The sequence below is a fragment of the Salmo salar genome, chromosome ssa13 (genome assembly GCF_905237065.1).
Source record: "Salmo salar chromosome ssa13, Ssal_v3.1, whole genome shotgun sequence".
In the NCBI taxonomy this organism is placed as follows: Eukaryota; Metazoa; Chordata; class Actinopteri; order Salmoniformes; family Salmonidae; genus Salmo; species Salmo salar.
In genome coordinates, this window is record NC_059454.1 from 41,483,351 (window position 1) to 41,505,430 (window position 22,080).

The 22,080-nt window shown below is 47.8% G+C and overlaps 1 protein-coding gene across 8 annotated transcripts in view; it reads right to left on the bottom strand.

Moving 5' to 3' along the window:
* The window catches only part of LOC106567065 (retinoic acid receptor gamma-A), a 71,888-nt gene that overhangs the window by 16,670 nt on the left and 33,138 nt on the right, over nt 1-22,080 (bottom strand). The window contains exon 1 of one of the 8 annotated variants that reach the window (XM_045693286.1): nt 12,395-13,136. The exons of 6 other annotated variants lie outside the window; for them this stretch is intronic. In XM_045693286.1, coding sequence (XP_045549242.1) covers nt 12,395-12,539 — 145 coding nt within the window. In that variant the 5' untranslated portion in view covers nt 12,540-13,136. Of the gene's footprint in view, nt 1-12,394; nt 13,137-22,080 lie in introns of those variants that run through there. One more of the 8 variants, XM_014135919.2, reaches the window with a different exon arrangement.

Genomic DNA, 22,080 nt, shown 5'->3' on the forward strand with positions numbered 1-22,080 from the left:
GCAGAGCCCCTGGCACCTAACCCAATGGCACAGGCTGTGGCCCTACAGGAACTTTAATACTGCACTACAGACAAAAAGACAGGTATGCTCCAACTTTTGATGGGTGTTTCTACTACTCCACTATATCACCATAACTAGCCTGTGCCACAACATAGGGGACAGAGAGTGTGGCATTCCTCCATTGTTTGTAGTGCCAGTATAGTGCCACCTCTCTCTCTCTCTCTCTCTCTCTCTCTCTCTCTCTCTCTCTCTCTCTCTCTCTCCACCTCTTCCTGCCACCCCTCTTGTGTAAGGCCCTTCAGCACCATACACGTTTCCTTCCTCTTTATGTCGCACTCCCTTCTTCCGGAGGCTCTGATGCAGTTCTTTATCATCTCCCTTTGTGGTGTCATGGCTTTTTATATGGGTTGACAGCTCATGTACCAACCCTAAGCTAAACTCTTCATTCTACTGGCACTATCAGCTCTATACCCCTGTGGTCAAGATAGGTTGAAACGTTGCCAATAATTCTGATGACTTTACTGTTCAAGGTTTATTGCTGTAAGCTCTCTTGAATCACTGTATACCATTCAACTGGGAAAGTGTCCCTTTACAGCTTGTCTTAAAGGGACCCTTTGAGGCCTGTGATAAATAAAACTGGAGATGGACTGGTTCAGCACTCAGAGGAGAGGAAAGGAGGAGAGGAGATGAGGGGATGAGATGAAGAGGAGATGAGAGGAAGGACAGGAGGAGAGGAAGGAGAGGGAGAGGATGGGAGGAGAGGAAGAGAAGAGGAAGGAGAGGGAGAGGTGGTGGAGGGGAGGACAGGGGAGGGGGAGAGGAGACGGAGAAGGGGAGAGGAGAGGAAGAGATGGAGAGAAGAGGAATGAGATGGAGAGGAGGGGAGGAGGGAGAGGAGAGGAGAGAAGAGGGAGAGTAGAGTGAGAGGAAGGGAGAGGAGGGAGAGGAGAGGAGGAGAGGGAGAGGAGAAGAAGGAGAGGGAGAGGAGTGGAGAGGGAGAGGAAGGGAGGGAGAGGGGGGAAGAGGAGAGGAAACACACCAATGTAGATAGACAGAGCAGAGAACCCACCAACTTAACCCACCCCACAGGAATTTTCACCCCGCTGTCATAACCAGCACCAAGTCACGAAACACATACGCAGACATATGTGTGTACGCACACTGTCTGAGAGAGAGAGAGAGATAAAGACAGAGAGAAAAGCACTCTATGGCATTGCCATGTACATGAAGAATCATCGGTCCCCGTTCCACAAATGCAAATATTGCATAAGTGGGTTTTCTGACTTGTAGACCTGAAGTTGTGAGTTCTATAATGTTGTATGGGTACCTGCAGATTGTAACTATGCTCCTGGTACTGACCCTGCATATACAGTAGTTTACGTTCTATGGTTCTTCCTATTACTCATTTTATTTTATTGATATTATTCCCTCTTACCTTGATATTAAATACTGCATTGTTTGGGACAGATTTCACTGTACTGTTTTACACCTGCTGTATCCTGTAAAATAAACGTTGAAACGTCAAACTTCCAGACAAAGTGGGCAGCCCAAACCAGAGCAGGAAGGCAGGCAGGCAGCAGGTGGGACTGGTAACTGCTTGTGTCCCCGTGGCGTTTCAGTCTGAGACAGGGGCAGAGCAGCACACTCCTTCAAACCAGCCTTTCATCTTTACAACACCTCATAAAAGACACTTTTGATTTCTGGGCCTGGTGGAGCCAGCCAAGCCAACAGCCAACAACTAACATTTGGCACAGAGTAACTCCCTTTCCTTTCCTGCATCACACCACAAGACTAGCCTGTCAAACCACACCAAGGTTCAAACAGTAACAGTACAACTCACCACCACCAGCGGCCCCCTTCAAGCCCCCGAGGCTGCCTAAAGAAAGACCTGCGGAGGAGAGGGCCGAAGAGAAGAGGGGGCAACTAACAGAAGTGGGCATTTTACAAAATGAACGTCCCAGAAATCAATCAGATGTAATCATGCAGTGTAACAGGCTATTCTGAAGGCAGATCCAGGAGGAAGCAGACAGACAAGTCCAAATGTGCAGATAATCTCCCCCTGCATCCTGTGGTGAGCACCAGCCGACTGTTCATCTGGCCACTAGTACCATGAAAGAGAGCAGTCTTATTCACTGACTGCTGCCTACAGTAACCCAGATCTGGCAGTGGTACAGGCCTCAGCTATTACTCAGACAGACTGACAGTGTTTGGAAGGAAACAAATATTATTTGAACCCACCATGTGGTGAGGACAGGAGCCATTCGTCTCCAGACCGTTTTTTATTTTTTATCCCTGGGCTGTCGTCTGTCCTCCTAGCCTTCCTCTCACCACCTGTAGTGCTACCTCTCACCTGTCTGTCTGTCTGTCTGTCTGTCTGTCTGTCTGTCTGTCTGTCTGTCTGTCTGTCTGTCTGTCTGTCTGTCTGTCTGTCTGGGCCACTGCAGCTAGTGCTACTGCAGCTTATTCGATTGCTATTGCTTCCTCCACACAACAATAGAAACCTGAAAAGTAGAAGTAGCCAATCGTGGCAGGACGTGAGGGAAAAAGAGGACAATGTAAACAACAACAGTACTACTCATGACTCCACCACGACCGACTACATTTCAGAAACCCTGTCCTGTTTGGGGTAGGTCTTGCGATCTCCTGAGGTCACTGTCATACTATAGGAGTTGGATCGGATCTCCTGAGGTCACTGTCATACTATAGGAGTTGGATCGGATCTCCTGAGGACACTGTCATACTATAGGAGTTGGGCTATACAGCACAAACAGATCTGGAACCACGCTACTCTAACAGGTCTGCTTACATTACAATGACATTTTTGGTCATTGAGCAGACGCTCGTATACAGAGTGACTTTACACTCTTCTTAGTCCAGATTATCAGTACATACAGTACCGGTCTAAAGCTTTATAACACCTACTCATTCAAGGGATTTTCTTTATTTTTTTACTATTTTCTACATTGTATAATAATAGTGAAGACCTCAAAACTATGAAATAACACATATGGAATCATGTAGTAACCAAAAAAGTGTTATGGACTGTCGTTTCTCTTTGCTTATTTGAGCTGTTCTTGCCATAATATGGACTTGATATTTTACCAAATAGGGCAATCTTCTGTATACCACCCCTACCATGTCACAACACAACTGATTGGCTCAAACACATTAAGAAGGAAAGAAATTCCACAAATTAACTTTGAAGAAGGCACACCTGTTAATTGAAATGCATTCCAGGTGATTACCTCATGAATCTGGTTGAGAGAATGCCAAGAGTGTGCAAAGCTGTCATCAAGGCAAAGGGTGGCAACTTTGAAGAATCTCAAATATAAAATATATTTTTGATTTGTTTAACACTTTTTTGGTTACTACATTATTCTACATGTGTTATTTCATAGTTTTGATGTCTTCACTATTATTCTACAATGTAGAAAATAGTAAAAATAAAGAAAACCCTTGAATGTTTAGGTATTCTAATACTTTTTACCAGTTGTGTATGTATCTTTTTTGTCTCTGTCTGACTAAAACTGCTGCTGTCAAAGACAGAGAGAGACTGCTGTCAACATGATTTGTGTTTGAGAGAGAGAGAGTGGTAGCAATCTGTACGTTTTGGTACTGAGAATAAATGTGCGTCTTAAATGGCACCCTGTTCCCTATATAGTGCACTACGTTTAACCAGGGCCCCTATGGCAGGCCTATGGGCCCTAGCCAAAAGTATTACACTATATAGGGAATAGGGTGCCATTTAAGACGCAACCTAAGTAGTGTTTTGACTTTCCCCTGCATGCAGTTGGCCTGACTGATCCTGGCACCAGTCACCAGTCACTTCAGATGGCAAAACACAGCCTGAGAAACTTCTGTTTTGAGCAACAGAAAATAGAGAAATGACGTGTTTGTGTACGTGTGGCTCATACTTTTCACTTTAACTTGGCAACCAACTGACTAAGGGAAGGGGTTGCCCAACGTTCACTACGGGTGGCTAGATTCAGACAATGACTCTACATGATGATAGAGCTGACAACACCTCACTCTGTCTGCACAGGTCCACTGGTTAAAAGTAAAATAAGTCCCCTTTTGATCTAGTCAGGTCTCAGATCAGTTTGTGCTGTGTAGCCAGTGATAAGACCATAGAACACGAGTTGGCTAAACAGCACAAAACAGATCTGGGACCAGGCTACCTTAAGTAACACCAGTGAGTCACCTTGAGACGAAGAACTGCCCCATTAACAAGTTGAACCACAATATCTTTTTATTTTGAACCAACACAGCTTTCCTAAATAGAGCGTAAATCCGGTTTACAACTCCAAAGTGAAAGCTAGCTGTCTGATAGCCACTTGTTGACAAGCTGACTACAGCACTACAGCACACTTCCATTCAAAAAGATGGATGTTTCCAGGAGAGGAGTGAGAGGATTGAGCCAGGTCACGTGAAGAGTATGTGTGTGGGGGGGGGTGAAGTTCTGTTGTTGGCTTCAAACTGACAGACACAGACAGAGTTCCTAGGGGCCCGCAGAGACTGGGCTGTGGTACTGGGCCAAGGCACACACACAGATACACACGCAAGCACGCATGCACACGCACACACACCAACGCACACGTACGCACACGAGCACATGCCTTCTGAAGTACTGAAAGGCACACCTTTTTAACGCAGATACGCATGAAAACACATGGCCGTTCTTCATCAGTGACCATACTTCCAAAACACACACACACACACCGCAGAGATGGCAGAGTGGCTATATGGCACAGTACCTGGCAGAGTGGCTATATGGCTCAGTACCTGGCAGAGTGGCTATATGGCTCAGTACCTGGCAGAGTGGCTATATGGCTCAGTACCTGGCAGAGTGGCTATATGGCACAGTACCTGGCAGAGTAGCTATATGGCTCAGTACCTGGCAGAGTGGCTATATGGCTCAGTACCTGGCAGAGTGGCTATATGGCTCAGTACCTGGCAGAGTGGCTATATGGCTCAGTACCTGGCAGAGTGGCTATATGGCACAGTACCTGGCAGAGTGGCTATATGGCACAGTACCTGGCAGAGTGGCTATATGGCACAGTACCTGGGGTGCCCCTCCCCAGTCCAGCCCAACCAAAGCCCCAGTCTCTCTCCAACACTCTGCTAAGATAATGGGAATAAATACATTCTAACCAGTGTGTGTCTGCTGCGTAAACACAACCCATTCACACAGAGTGGACTCTCCCTCCATCTCCTCTCGCTCTCATTCTCTCCGTGTCTGGCCTGAGCCTCTCATAACAGTGGGCCCTAGCAACGGTGGAGCCAAGCCGTCAGTCAATAACACGCTGGTAACAGAACCTCTCCCTTCACACTGAGCTCACACATGGTTCCAGACGGACAAACACACACACACAGTTGCACGCAAGCACACACACACACACAGCAGCCCGGAAGCCCATTGCCCACGCCTCAGCAGAGTGGGGAAAGTGCCTCGCAGGCAAACACTGCTAACAGTAAACAAGCACAATGCCAACAGGGATTGGTGGCAGCGAGAGACACTTCCTTTGTGCCCACCAACCAACCATGCTGTTTGTGAAAGCATTTTGAGGACCACAATGGAAATAAGTCCTTGACTTTCCTTAGCACCACATTGGTTTGCAAACCTTTGAATCTAAGCTCTTTGAAAGCCCTCACCTTCCTTCCATCCTCATACTGTATGAGCCATGGGGCTGCGTACCAAATGGCAGCCTATTACCTATTCCCTATATAGTGCCCATGCAGCACTATCACAAAAATAGTGCACAATGTAGGGAATGTGGTGCCATTTGGCAACATATTCCCTGTCGGTTCAGACTATGTGGGTAGGAGACTATGGGACCCAAATGTTTGAATTCACTTGAGGTTGAGGTTAGGGTTAGCTGTGTAACTTGAGGTTGGGGTTAGCTGTGTAACTTGAGGTTGGGGTTAGCTGTGTCACTTGAGGTTGGGGTTAGCTGTGTCACTTGAGGTTGGGGTTAGCTGTGTAACTTGATGTTGAGGTTGGGGTTAGCTGTATCACTTGAGGTTGGGGTTAGCTGTATCACTTGAGGTTGAGGTTGGGGTTAGCTGTATCACTTGAGGTTGGGGTTAGCTGTATCACTTGAGGTTGGGGTTAGCTGTATCACTTGAGGTTGGGGTTAGCTGTATCACTTGAGGTTGGGGTTAGCTGTATCACTTGAGGTTGGGGTTAGCTGTATCACTTGAGGTTGGGGTTAGCTGTATCACTTGAGGTTGGGGTTAGCTGTATCACTTGAGGTTAGGGTTAGCTGTATCACTTGAGGTTGGGGTTAGCTGTATCACTTGAGGTTAGGGTTAGGGTTAGCTGTGTAACTTGAGGTTGGGGTTAGCTGTATCACTTGAGGTTGGGGTTAGCTGTATCACTTGAGGTTAGGGTTAGCTGTATCACTTGAGGTTGGGGTTAGCTGTATCACTTGAGGTTGGGGTTAGCTGTATCACTTGAGGTTGGGGTTAGCTGTATCACTTGAGGTTGGGGTTAGCTGTATCACTTGAGGTTGGGGTTAGCTGTATCACTTGAGGTTGGGGTTAGCTGTATCACTTGAGGTTGGGGTTAGCTGTGTAACTTGAGGTTGGGGTTAGCTGTATCACTTGAGGTTGGGGTTAGCTGTATCACTTGAGGTTGGGGTTAGCTGTATCACTTGAGGTTGGGGTTAGCTGTATCACTTGAGGTTGGGGTTAGCTGTATCACTTGAGGTTGGGGTTAGCTGTATCACTTGAGGTTGGGGTTAGCTGTATCACTTGAGGTTAGGGTTAGCTGTATCACTTGAGGTTGGGGTTAGCTGTATCACTTGAGGTTGGGGTTAGCTGTATCACTTGAGGTTGGGGTTAGCTGTGTAACTTGAGGTTGGGGTTAGCTGTATCACTTGAGGTTGGGGTTAGCTGTATCACTTGAGGTTGGGGTTAGCTGTATCACTTGAGGTTGGGGTTAGCTGTATCACTTGAGATTGGGGTTAGCTGTATCACTTGAGGTTGGGGTTAGCTGTGTAACTTGAGGTTGGGGTTAGCTGTATCACTTGAGGTTGGGGTTAGCTGTATCACTTGAGGTTGGGGTTAGCTGTATCACTTGAGGTTGGGGTTAGCTGTATCACTTGAGGTTGGGGTTAGGGTTAGCTGTATCACTTGAGGTTGGGGTTAGGGTTAGCTGTGTAACTTGAGGTGGGAGCTACCATTGTGGTCCTGTCGCTGACAGACATAATCACTGCTTCTACGAAATCTGGTTCATAAACAACACATGTATAAAAGCACAGATTTCAACCCACACGGACAGGAAGAGAAAGCCTGGTCCCAGATCTGTTTGTGCTACTGCATTGCCCTCTCGGATGGTCATTTTGCCGCAACAATGACCCATAAGAGTTGCTGAGACAGCACAAACAGATCTGGGACCAGATTGGGAACAGGAGAATAACCTAGCTCATCAACATCAATGATTTCAACCCACATGGATGGGGAGAGATAGCCTGGTCCCATGACTGTTCGTGCTGGTATCAGCTGTCTTCCATGTTCGGCTTGACAATGACCATAGAAGTTAGCAAGACAACACAAACAGGGAACAGGGCAGCTGTCCCTTTCGCATCCATGTGGGTTGAAATCAGTGCTTTTGAAGTTTATGTACCAGATTGTGTAGAGTGTAGTGATCACGTATAAAGAGAAAGCTAGCCAGTGCATGTGAGGTGACTGGGGCCCATCCAGGCTATGGTGATTAGACTGACAGACAGATCTGTCCTATTTACAGCGTGGAAGGGCTATAACCTGTCAGGACAGCGTGGAGCTAGATTCCAGCAAGCCACTGTGGAATCTAGCCTTGGCACGTCCTGGCTAACCTAACCCTGTCTGTGGGTCTGACACAGCAGTCCCAGCGCCAGTGGTTTTGGGCTACGAGCACACAGACACAAGCAAGCGCTTACACACGCGCGCACGCGTACGTACGTACGCAATGCACACACACTGACACATGCGGACACAGGTAGATTTACACCTTCTCATTCGCACCCAAGTCCAACACCCACCCACCCACCCACACACAGCCAGACAGACAGGCCTTACAAGAACTTCTAGCCAGCATTGGCTTCGGGATGTGTGTTATTTTAGCCTGTACTTTGTCTAAAAACTCCACTATTCCTGCACTGATGGAATAGAAGACTAAGAGCAGCGTATGAAGGATCAGGGCTAGGGGTGTGCATGTCTGTGTGGCACACAACGGCTGTTTGAAATTCAAAGACAAATGAAGGTTTTTCTTTTCCCTCGGTCGTATCAGTTACGCTGCAATGACCTGGCATCAGCTGACTATTTAAGCCTTTTAACTTCGTACACTTCCATTTGACGTGATGCTGACGGGATCAGCAGGGTTTATGCCTGTTTTACAGCACTGACTAGTCCACATTCCTGCTGCTGCCCTTCCATGCAATGTACCCCTCACCCCACCCCAAGTCTCTCTCACACACACACACACACACACACACAGAGAGAGGCAGGGGCATACGAACGTACACACACACACACACACACACACACACACACACACACACACACACACACACACACACACACACACACACACACACACACACACACACACACACACACACACACACACACACACAAAATCGCTCCTAACCATCCCTCCTAACCAACCAACCAACCAACTATCTATTCACAGTCCTGCCCCCTCAGGCATTCTAATCTTTTAATTGAATCTTTTGTAATTCTAATGAAATAACTGCAGAGTTCCATTAGCAAGAGAGAATGATCCGTAGTTCCATTAGGACAGAGAAGGATCTGAGCTGCTCGGTGTGACAGTGGTCACAGGAGCCACTTAGCAGTCTGTGGCTACGTCTCAAATGGCACAATATTTCCTATATAGTCCGTCTGGGCCCTGGTCAAAAGCAGTGCACTATATAGGGGACTAAGGTGCCATTTGAGTCACATCCTGTCTTTTCCACCCAGCTAGATAGTTATAGGACCTGTTTCATTTAGCTCATCAATTCACATTGAACAGTACATTAAGGGAAAACAAAGAGCTGTGTGTGTGTGTGTGTGTGTGTGTGTGTGTGTGTGTGTGTGTGTGTGTGTGTGTGTGTGTGTGCGTGTGCGTTCAATGAGGAGAGAGAATAGAGATGCAATCGAAAACAATCGACACGTGACCAGTTAGACTGACCCTATTGGTTATAAAAAAGAGGAAAGCTTTCTAATAGAAGTCTATTACATGTATTACAGTTAAATTGCTAGATCCTTCTATGTCCAAGAACATATCGATAAAGCAAAAGGGGTGAATCACTGCTGCGCCATCCTTCGTCATCTCATAGGAAGTTGACTAATTTAGCTCGTCTTGACGTCGGAATACGTTATTATGGTATGTCTCCATCATTATCCTTTTCCTGTCCATAAAATGTGAGAAAAGAATTGCGTTATCCTTGCAGCACAGGCCCATAGAAAGTGAAGAAAGAGCAGATGCACCTTTCTTCATACGGTCATTTGAAAACCACGACACCACCTTCCTTCCCATTCAGCCCTGACGTATTACTACAAACTATATTACATCAGACACTTGAAGAGCACTAGGCTACACAATAACAGCCATTTGAAAGGCTCTTCTCTCCTCCTTCTTAAAAAGGCAGATAAGGACACCAAACATGTCGTGGGTCTGACATTGGCCAGCCCGTAGCCTCTCTGTAACCTCTGACATTGGCCAGAAGAGAAGAAGGAGTCTCCAATCACCAGATAGAAAATAGGAAAGCTGATCATGACCACACACTAAACGTCCCCTTGATTCTAACCAGGCAGACTAACAGCAATGACACTGCAACCACAAGGAAATCCAAAATCGACCCCACTGATTTCCAGAATTGCTTTCGAGTAACCTTTCTTTAATAGCATGGTGTCTGTTTGTCAGAATTGTAATAAACTGACGATAATAATGTAACTCAACAATTAATCACCGTGTTGCTAATGTTTGGATTGCGTATAGAGAAAAAACATGACTTGTGGGAAAAATAATCTTAGATAAAAAAATGATGTTCAAACCTTCATTAACTCTGGTTTCAGAGTTCTCCCTAACTAAATAAGAGACACACCGAATATCTAGGACAAATGTAGGAAATAGTGTCACGCTTTAACAGCTCACTGGGAAAAGAGTCAAGGAGTCATGAATGTTGTTCATTTTATGAAAGTAGAGCTGAGTAGAGACACTCATAGCTGAGTGTCTCTACTTTGGGGAGTTTAGCTCGTTAGCTCGCCGCTAGCCCCCTGTCTGTGTCCCAAATGGCACCCTATTCCCTTCATAGTGCACTCCTTTTGACCAGGACCCATACGCCATAGCGGTGCACTATGAAGGGCATAGGGTATCATTTGGGACTCAGCCGCTGTGCTCTGCAGCTGGCCAGGCCTAATGAGAGAGAGATCAGACTTAAACATCAATTCATCTGCCTCATTGAAGAGGACAATGAGGGGCAACTGGTTCAGCAAGGTTAAATAAAGGTTAAATAAAATAAATAAAAGTAAGGAGAGCTATCATGGCTGCTGCTCGTGTAGGACGGGGCCACCTTGTTTACTACGGTTATTGGGCACAGAAACAGCACACCGCACACACAGCAACACCGACTGATAGTTCTACCTGGTCTCTCTCTCTCTCAACTCTCGCTATCTCTCTCTCTCAACTCTCGCTCTCTCTCTCTCAACTCTCTCTCTCTGTCTCTCTCTCTCTCTCGCTCTCTCAACTCTCTCTCTCAACTCTCTTTCTAGGAACCCCCCCACAAAATACAAATACATTTGGGACCTGACCAGCTACATTTTAAATGTGCGTGTGGGGGTCAGAGTGAAAGACTAGTGAGGTCTCTGATTGACTAAATAAACACATCTCCTCTTGTTATCATGAGAGCTCCCTGGCTGGCTGTAGAAGAGAGGAGATGAGAGGGGAGGAGAGAGGAGAACAGGAAAGAAAGAAGAAAGCAAAGCAGAAGAGAAGAGACGCTGGCTGGCTGGCTGGCTGGCTGGTCTGCATGGAGTCCCCCTAGGCCTCCCCTGTCCTGACAGGGCATCTGTCTTCATTAAAGAGAGCCCAGTGTGCATGACAGCCACTGAAACGCTGGTGTCTTCACGAGTAATGAAGACAGATGACTGCCCCCAAGAACCCGTAAAAAGGAGGAGAAAAAAAGCAGAAGGTTTAACAAATCAAATCTGAAAAAGCAATGCTTAGGGAGAATCCAACACCGCAGTTATTCAAAAAACTAAACGGGAAGGGTTACAGAGAAGCAACAATTGAACTAGCTAGTCTGTTTTGTGGTTTCACGGTGTGTTGCGTTTTTCTTCTTATTCGTGTCATTTGTGGCTTGCTCCCTACAAGACAACATCACACCCCCACTCCTTCTTTTCCACACCGATTCTCTTTCTGACAGCCCCATAGGCCCCCTGGACGCCTATGGAAATGGACTTAAGTTTTGTCTGTCCGAGACAGGCCTGTTGTTAATAGAGCCAGAGGAGTGTCTGAAATCTGGGACGGAGGGAAGGCGGCGAGCGAGGGAGGACAAATTCTAACTCTGGCAGAGAAAAAGACAGCGAGAAAATACCCTTTGGCTCTTCTGAAGCCGAGCAACATTTGAAGTTACTAATTTATTCATCAATTTAACCACTGAATAATTAATCTACTTATTCATTTATAGCTATTTAGCTCCAGAGAAATATCATTAACAGCAGCAATACTTCCAACTAAAAACACGTACTACTTTCACAACCACTGTAGTTCCCGCATGTCAGGCTCACGCCGTCACAGTGGCGATTGTGACGAGAACAAGCCATGTACAGTAATCTGCCTGGCTGACGTTATGTCCTAAGTGTCAGGTTTCTCGCTGTGTCCCCTCTCTCTTTTCCTCTCACTCTTTCATCTGTACTTTCTTACTTTGCATGCACAGCCAACCCCACAAGGTCCGAACTCAGGTGGCTGGCATTATCCCGGTGAGCCTGAACCTGTGGTTTAGCACAACAGCCTCTCAGAAGTCAAACAAACACACACAGACAGACACAGAGACTAGCATAGCATAGCATTAGCTAGCTGTCCCAGTTAGGTGAGTTGCCCCAACAGGCTCTGGGGGGGGTGAAGAGGGTGAGTGCAGGGCAGAGATCCAAGTCCCAGTCTCGTCCTGTCCACACACACACACACACACACACACACACACACACACACACACACACACACACACACACACACACACACACCTCTGTGGTATGGTGTGCTCTAGACCCTCTAGCCTTGACAGTCAGCTCCCTAGTTAGAGCAGTCCTGCCTGGGGTGAACAACAAGCCCAGCGGTACACACCGAGTCCAGCATCCAGCTAGCTCAGCGGGAGAGCGTGACACAGGACATGCAAACAGGATGCCATTGACTTACATTGAACGCTGGCGCTGCCGGTCCAGGTGAAGGGGTCCAGGCCCGCGAAGAAGGGGCTCGCCTTCTGCAGCATGCACGTACCCCGGCTGGTGACATCATAAAGCTGGCGTGGGCCCATCCCCAGAGCTTCCATACAGTCAAACATGGCGGTGGAGATTTAACCCTCTTTTTACTGTTACAGTACCCCTTCCCTAGTCCCTACCTCCTGAGAACACACAGATAAAGCCTGTTGCTCTACCTAACCCTCTTCCTTCCTCCTGGAGTAGTTAGGTCACCTCACTGTAGTACAACAACAAAACAACAACAACAGCAAAGGCCCTGATTCAAACCCCTCCTGTAACTCTGATGTGTTGCTGCCTCCTGCTACCTTATCCCTTCCTTCCTTCCTTCTCTCTCTCGCCTGTTCTCTCCTTCCCTTCTGGAACTTCTGTTCCCCCTTTTCCCTTCTCCTTGTCTGGAATGCAGGGCTGGTTCCTGCCTGGCTGTGGCTGCTCCTCTGAGCTCTGTGTTGCTCTATCGTTCTCCCCTCGCCCTAGGGCAAGCTGCTCCCTGTCTGCTGTAAAAGACCTAAATAACAGCTCCCTCTCTTTCACACAGCCCTCTCTCTCTCTCTCTCTCTCTCTCTCTCTCTCTCTCTCTCTCTCTCGCTCTCACTGCTGTGTCCCAGACATACACAGCACAGTGGAGTGAACCAACTGCCTCAGCCTGAGAGCGAGAGGGGGTGGAGAGAGAGAGAGCGAGAAAGAGAGGACCTAGAGGGAGTGGGTGGAGAGAGAGAAAGTGAGTGAGAGAGCGAGAGAGAGAGAGAGAGAGAGAGAGAGAGAGAGGAGGAGGGATGGGGAAGAGGAGGGGAGGGGGCCAGAGCCCTTTGCTGCTAGGAAGGGACTGATTTGGTTAGAGGACAAAACTTTATTCCATTCTTCTCTCTCCACTCCTCTCTTTTTTGTCCACGGCTTTCTTTTGTGTTTCATATTTCAGCCTGAACGCAAACAAACACAACCCCTCTCCTCCTCTGCCCTATTCAGATCCCTCTCCTCCTGTTGGTTGTCTCCATTCGTCTTTGCACTGCACCTCCCCCATTTCCCCTGCAGCCAATATGAGTCCCCTCCCTCCCTCCCTCCCTGACCCCCCCGTCTCTAATCATAACCATATTAAAGTCTGGACAGGCAGAAAGACAGGCAGACACAGAGAAAGAGAGAGGGAGAGAAAGAGGGAGGGAGAGAGAGAGAGAGAGAGAGAGAGAGAGAAAGAACTGTGCTGAACCCAGATGCCAGGCTAAATCCCTCCCTTTTGTCTATCTGTTTCTCTCGCTCACTCCCCCTTTCCCTCTCTCTCCTCCTCTCCCTTCCTCTCTCTCTCTCTCTCTCTCTCTCTTTCTGTCTCTCCTTCCCCTTTTTCTCAGTCTTTCTGTTTTTCTCTCCCTCTATCCTCCTCTCTGTCTCTCTGGCAGTGCTTTAACAGTGATGAATGAGATTCTGCGTGGCTCAATCCCCTCAGTGCATTAAGTCAGATAAATACCCTCAATACACACACACACACACACACACACACACACACACACACACACACATACACACTGTGAGATTGGCAGTGAACACACTCCTCTCAAACCCATCTGACCTCCTTCAAGTCAAAACAAATATATAACTGGAGCTAACGAGAGGCTCGGGGAAACAAGAGAGGAAAATGGATATAAACATGGAGAATAATGGTAACACTCTGTTCAAAAAAAATGTGTGGTCAAGTGTACTGAGGCTTCTGTTAAATACACTTCAAATAAATTGTCATTTGATTTGATTATAACGCTACATTCGTTAGTGTCTGTCATAACACATTTGTATTTGTATTACAAGGCATTATAAAGGACATTACAAAGCTGTACACGCGTGTACTTGGGACAAAAACACTAACATGAACATGGAAGACAAAAGAAAGTATTTCCATAAAAGGTTTCTAACCGAAGATGTGTCGTGTCGACGTGACACACCCGAAAGGTAATTGCACCACCAGACACAGACACACGAGTCATGCCTCACATTCTATACCGCCAGTCAACATTCCTGAAGCATGAAGCACACCTAGAAGCTCACTGCGGATAGACTGCCTATAGGTACTTATCACAGCGGGGGGGGGCGTTTCTTCTCTCGCTAGAACAAAAGCGGTACCTGCTGCGTGCCGACCCAGTAACGACAAACCTGCAGTTTCTACTTGTAGAATCGGAATGCTCGTCGGTGACCAACAACTTGACTTTGAGACAATCAGAGAGCAAGAACCCCCAACAGGAGTGACAAATGGAGTTGGTCCCCCCCTTTGCTGCTATAACAGCCGCCACTCTTCTGGGAAGGCTTTCCACTCAATGTTGGAACTTTGCTGAGGGGACTTGCTTCCATTCAGCCACAAGAGCATTAGTGAGGTCGGGTACTGATGTTGGGCGATTAGGCCTGGCTCGCAGGATGCGTTCCAATTCATCCCAAAGGCGTTCGATGGGATTGAGGTCATGGCTCTCTGCAGGCCAGTCAAGTTCTTCCACACCGTTCTCGACAAACCATTTCTGTATTGACCTCACTTTGTGCACGGGAGCATTGTCATGCTGAAACAGGAAAGGGCCTTCCCCAAACTGTTGCCACAAAGTTGGAACCACAAAATTGCCTAGAATGTCATTGTATGCTGTAGCGTTAAGATTTCCCTTCACTAGCCCGAACCATGAAAAACAACCCCAGTCCATTATTACTCCTCCACCTAACTTTACAGTTGGCACTATGCATTGGGGCGGGTAGCATTCTCATGGCATCCGCCAAACCCAGATTCGTCCGTCGGACTCCAGATGGTGAAGCGTGATTCATCATGCTCCAGAATCCAATGCCTGCAATCTTTACACCTCTCCAGCCGACGCTTGGCATTGCGCATGGTGATCTTAGGCTTGTGTGCAGCTGGTCGGCCATGGAAACCCATTTCATGAAGCTCCCAACGAACATTTATTGTGCTGGCGTTGCTTCCAAAGGCAGTTTGGAACTTCGTAGTGAGTGTTGAAACCGAGGACAGACCAAGCTCCCGTTCTGTGAGCTTGTGTGGCCTACCACTTCCCGGCTGAGCCGTTGTTGCTCCTAGATGTTTCCACTTCACAATCACAGCACTTACAGTTGACCGGGGCAGTTTTATCAGGGCAGAAATTTGACAAACTAACTTGTTGGAAAGGTGGCATCCTATGACTGTGCCACGCTGAAAGTCATTCTACTGACAATGTTTGTCTATGGACATTGCATGGCTGTGTGCTCAATTCTATACACCCATTGTGGCTGAAATAGCCAAATCCACTAATTTGAAGGGGTGTCCACATACTTTTGTATATATACTGTATACTGTGCTAACTAGTGAATATGCTAACGTTAGCTAGTTAGCTAAACATTTGTCTATGGGCTGGCAGTGACAGTATGGGATTATGGAGAGTTAATTAAATTGTTCATTCTTCATCTTGCTAGGTAGCTATCTAGCTGTGGCCATCTGGCTAGTATCCACAAGGGCATTCTACAAAATAGAAACATTAGCGCAGCTAGCTAATAAACTAAGACTAAGCAACATATACAGACATGCATTACCAAACAACGCTACTGCCACCTTCTGGTTTGGAGTATTTTAACAAGGCTGAATGGCTGATGACTTCAAGGTCTTTGCTGTGTGAACACAAAAGAGATTGACTGCCGACAGTGTTCAGAGGTGCTAAGTACTGCAGGCAAACATTTGACAATCCTACCGGTATGTCTGAGCTATTAGAGTTTCATCTTCCCTTCAGCTCACTATAGCTTTCCATATAGCTTTCAAAGAAACCCTGCAACCCTGCTCTGCAATCAGAATGATTTACACTCAGGCTGTGTCTCAAATGGGGGGTCAAAAGTAGATCACTAATTACCGTAGGCAATAGGGTGCCATTTGGGACATAAGCAAAGTGATGTATATTGAATCAATAGGCAATCTATGATCAATAAATAAGACTGACACTGGTTCAACTGTTGAGCAGTGGACAGACACTGGCTGGTTGTCCCATAAAACAAACAACTGAACACAATACAATTGGATGAGGAGGAGGGATTCACCATAGAATGAGCTCATGCTCTGTGCACTCCCTGTCTGAACATCCATCGCCCCTGTCAGACTGGTGGAAGTGGTACGACCCATCAGGCAGCAACAACACAATTTCCTGTCAATCTGTGCTGCTGGCTGGCTGGGCTTTTTTTTTTTAAACACACACAAACACACACACACAGCCTAAGCTGTCACACACACACATACATTCACACACACACACGAATGCACGAACACACACAGACACAGACGCATCCACGAACACACACGTACACACACACACGAACCATCAAACAGGCAAAGTGTCAATACAGGACTAAGATTGAATTCTACTATACCGACTCCGACACTCGTCGGATGTGCCAGGGGTTGCAAACTATTACAGACTACAAAGGGAAACATAGCCGCGAGCTGCCCAATGAAATGAGCCAACCAGACGTGCTAAATTACTTCTATGCTTGCTACAAGGCAAGCAACACTGAAGCATGCATGAGAGCATCAGCTGTTCCAGACGACTGTGTTATCACGCCCTCTGTAGCCGATGTGAGTAAGACCTTTAAACAGGTCAACATTCACAAAGCCGCAGGGCCAGACGGATTACCAAGACGTGTACTTCTCGCATACCCCTAGAGCATCGAGCCAGCGGGGTGGTGGCACTGGAATCCTCATCTCTCCCAAGTGGACATTCTCTCTTTCTCCCCTGACCCATCTGTCTATCTCCTCATTTGAATTCCATGCTGTCACAGTTACCAGCCCTTTCAAGATTAACATCCTTATCATTTATCGCCCTCCAGGTTCCCTTGGAGAGTTCAACAATGAGCTTGACGCCTTGATAAGTTCCTTTCCTGAGGATGGCTCACCTCTCACAGTTCTGGGTGACTTTAACCTCCCCACGTCTACCTTTGACTCATTCCTCTCTGCCTCCTTCTTTCCACTCCTCTCCTCTCCTCTTTTGACCTCACCCTCTCACCTTCCCCCCCTACTCACAAGGCAGGCAATACGCTTGACCTCATCTTTACTAGATGCTGTTCTTCCACTAATCTCATTGCAACTCCCCTCCAAATCTCCGACCACTACCTTGTATCCTTTTCCCTCTTGCTCTCATCCAACACTTCTCACTCTGCCCCTACTCGGATGGTATTGCGCCGTCCCAACCTTCGCTCTCTCTCTCCCGCTACTCTCTCCTCTTCCATCCTATCATCTCTTCCCTCTGCTCAAACCTTCTCCAACCTATCTCCTGATTCTGCCTCCTCAACCCTCCTCTCCTCCCTTTCTGCATCCTTTGATTTTCTCTGTCCCCTATCCTCCAGGCCGGCTCGGTCCTCCCCTCCTGCTCCGTGGCTCGACGACTCACTACGAGCTCACAGAACAGGGCTCCGGGCAGCCGAGCGGAAATGGAGGAAAACTCGCCTCCCTGCGGACCTGGCATCCTTTCACTCACTCCTCTCTACATTCTCCTCTTCTGTCTCTGCTGCTAAAGCCACTTTCTACCACTCTAAATTCCAAGCATCTGCCTCTAACCCTAGGAAGCTCTTTGCTACCTTCTCCTCCCTCCTGAATCCTCCTTCCCCTCCCCCCCTCCTCCCTCTCTGCGGATGACTTCGTCAACCATTTTGAAAAGAAGGTTGACGATATCCGATCCTCGTTTGCTAAGTCAAACGACACCGCTGGTCCTGCTCACACTGCCCTACCCTGTGCTTTGACCTCTTTCTCCCCTCTCTCTCCAGATGAAATCTCGCGTCTTGTGACGGCCGGCCGCCCAACAACCTGCCCACTTGACCCTATCCCCTCCTCTCTTCTCCAGACCATTTCCGGAGACCTTCTCCCCTTCCTCACCTCGCTCATCAACTCATCCTTGACCGCTGGCTACGTCCCTTCCGTCTTCAAGAGAGCGAGAGTTGCACCCCTTCTGAAAAAACCTACACTCGATCCCTCCGATGTCAACAACTACAGACCAGTATCCCTTCTTTCTTTTCTCTCCAAAACTCTTGAACGTGCCGTCCTTGGCCAGCTCTCCTGCTATCTCTCTCAGAATGACCTTCTTGATCCTAATCAGTCAGGTTTCAAGACTGGGCATTCAACTGAGACTGCTCTTCTCTGTGTCACGGAGGCTCTCCGCACTGCTAAAGCTAACTCTCTCTCCTCTGCTCTCATACTTCTAGACCTATCTGCTGCTTTTGATACTGTGAACCATCAGATCCTCCTCTCCACCCTCTCCGAGTTGGGCATCTCTGGCGCGGCCCACGCTTGGATTGCGTCCTACCTGACAGGTCGCTCCTACCAGGTGGCGTGGCGAGAATCTGTCTCCGCACCATGTGCTCTCACCACTGGTGTCCCCCAGGGCTCTGTTCTAGGCCCTCTCCTATTCTCGCTATACACCAAGTCACTTGGCTCTGTCATATCCTCACATGGTCTCTCCTATCATTGCTATGCAGACGACACACAATTAATCTTCTCCTTTCCCCCTTCTGATAACCAGGCGGCGAATCGCATCTCTGCATGTCTGTCAGACATATCAGTGTGGATGACGGATCACCAGCTCAAGCTGAACCTCGGCAAGACGGAGCTGCTCTTCCTCCCGGGGAAGGACTGCCCGTTCCATGATCTCGCCATCACGGTTGACAACTCCCTTGTGTCCTCCTCCCAGAGTGCTAAGAACCTTGGCGTGATCCTGGACAACACCCTGTCGTTCTCCACTAACATCAAGGCGGTGACCCGATCCTGTAGGTTCATGCTCCACAACATTCGCAGAGTACGACCCTGCCTCACACAGGAAGCGGCGCAGGTCCTAATCCAGGCACTTGTCATCTCCCGTCTGGATTACTGCAACTCGCTGTTGGCTGGGCTCCCTGCCTGTGCCATTAAACCCCTACAACTCATCCAGAACGCCGCAGCCCGTCTGGTGTTCAACCTTCCCAAGTTCTCTCACGTCACCCCGCTCCTCCGCTCTCTCCACTGGCTTCCAGTTGAAGCTCGCATCCGCTACAAGACCATGGTGATTGCCTACGGAGCTGTGAAGGGAACGGCACCTCCATACCTTCAGGCTCTGATCAGGCCCTACACCCAAACAAGGGCACTGCGTTCATCCACCACTGGCCTGCTGGCCCCCCTACCTCTGAGGAAGCACAGTTCCCGCTCAGCTCAGTCAAAACTGTTCGCTGCTCTGGCACCCCAATGGTGGAACAAGCTCCCTCACGATGCCAGGACAGCGGAGTCAATCACCACCTTCCGGAGACACCTGAAACCCCACCTCTTTAAGGAATACCTAGGATAGGATAAAGTAATCCTTCTAACCCCCCCCCTTAAAATATTTAGATGCACTATTGTAAAGTGGTTGTTCCACTGGATATCATAAGGTGAATGCACCATTTTGTAAGTCGCTCTGGATAAGAGCGTCTGCTAAATGACTTAAATGTAAATGTAAATGTAAATGAGTATGCACTGACCAACTGGCAAGTGTCTTCAACGACATTTTCAACCTCTCCCTGACCGAGTCTGTAATACCAACATATTTCAAGCAGACCACCATAGTCCCTGTGCTCAAGAACACTAAGGTAACCTGCCTAAATGACTACCGACCCATAGCACTCACGTCCGTAGCCATGAAGTGCTTTGAAAGGTTGGTAATGGCTCACATCAACACCATTATCCCAGAAACACTAGACCCACTCCAATTTGCATACCGCCCCAACAGATCCACAGATGATGCAATCTCTGTTGCACTCCACACTGCCCTTTCCCACCTGGACAAAAGGAACACCTACGTGAGAATGCTATTCATTGACTACAGCTCACTGTTCAACACCATAGTGCCCTCCAAGCTCATCACAAAGCTAAGGACCCTGGGACTAAACACCTCCCTCTGCAACTGGATCCTGGACTTCCTGACGGGCCACCCCCTAGGTGGTAAGGGTAGGAAACAACACATCTGCCACACTGATCCTCAACACGGGGGCCCTTCAGGGGTGCGTGCTCAGTCCCCTTCTGTTCCCTCAGTCCCCTGTTCACCCATGACTGCATGGCCAGGCACGACTCCAACATCATCATTAAGTTTGCCGACGACACAACACCTGGTAGGCCTGATCACCAACAACAATGAGACAGCCTACAGGGAGGAGGTCAGAGACCTGGCCGTGTGGTGCCAGGATAACAACCTCTCCCTCAACGTGATCAAGACAAAGGACCGAGCACGCCGCCATTCTCATCAAAGGGGCTATATTGGAGCAGGTTGAGAGCTTCAAGTTCCTTGGCGTCCACATCACCAACAAACTATCATGGTCCAAACACAACAAGCCAGTCATGAAGAGGGCACAACAAAGCCTATTCCCCCTCAGGAGACTGAAAAGATTTGGCATGGGTCCTCAGATCCTCAAAAAGTTCTACAGCTGCACCATCGAGAGCATCCTGAGTGGTTGCATCACTGCCTGGTATGGCAACTGCTCGGCCTCCGACTGCAAGGCACTACAGAGGGTAGTGCGTATGGCCCAGTACATCACTAGGGCCAAGCTTCCTCCCATCCAGGACCTCTATACCATCCAGGACCTCTAAAAGGATTCTGAACAGCTTCTACCACCAAGCCAAAAGACTCCTGAACAGCTAATCAAATGGCTACCCAGACTATTTGCATTGCCCCCCACCCCCTCTTTTACACTGCTGCTACTCTCTATTTATTATCTATGCATAGTCACTTTAACTCTACCTACATGGACATATTACCTCAATTACCTCAACTAACCGGTGCCCCCACACATTGACTCTGTACCGGTACCCCCTGTATATAGCCTCTCTACTGTCATTTTACTGCTGCTCTTCAATTATTTGTTATTTTTTACTTATCTATTTTTAATTATCACTTATTTTTCTTAAAACTGCATTGTTGAGTAAGCATTTCACTGTAAGGTCTACACCTGTTGTATTCGGCGCGTGTGACAAATCCCATTTGATTTGATTTGATTTGACTGGCTGCCTTCTAAGTCTCACACTTAGTCCTCCCTCTTCTCCTTTCCCTGTTTAATGAAGCCAAAACCTTGTTTTCACATTTGGAGGTACGGGGGGGAGGGGCAGGAGAGGAGGTATAAGGAATGATATTGATTCCATTGTTTATTGATTTAAAAGCCTCTTCCCTATTGGGATGTATCATTTATTTTCTTAAGTTGGCAGTTGGCAGGATGCGTGCACACACACACACACACACACACACACACCATACACTCTCTTAAAGAGCCCTTTTATTGCAGTAACAAACCGTAAAAAACATCAATAGTTTCGGACTCTTTCTTCAAATAATTGTCAAGTAATAAAGCAGGAGAGTTTATGACAGGAACTAAAGAACATTGAGGTGGTGATAGAGCAGAGGCATTCCCCGCAAATATACACTACAGGACCTACATCTCTACAGGACAGAATGCTAAGGCACCAGTCAATACCTCAGTGGTGTGTATTCATTGTTTGCCAAGGGAAGCCAGGCTTCCCCAAAAAACGGGCAGCAAGTATCAGCGAGCATTTGGCCTCCCTTGATAAAAAAAGTATAAACTAGTAGCCAATCAGCGTTGAGCTTAACTGAGTGAGCTTAACTGTGAATGGTCCTGGCCCACCAAAAAAAAAGT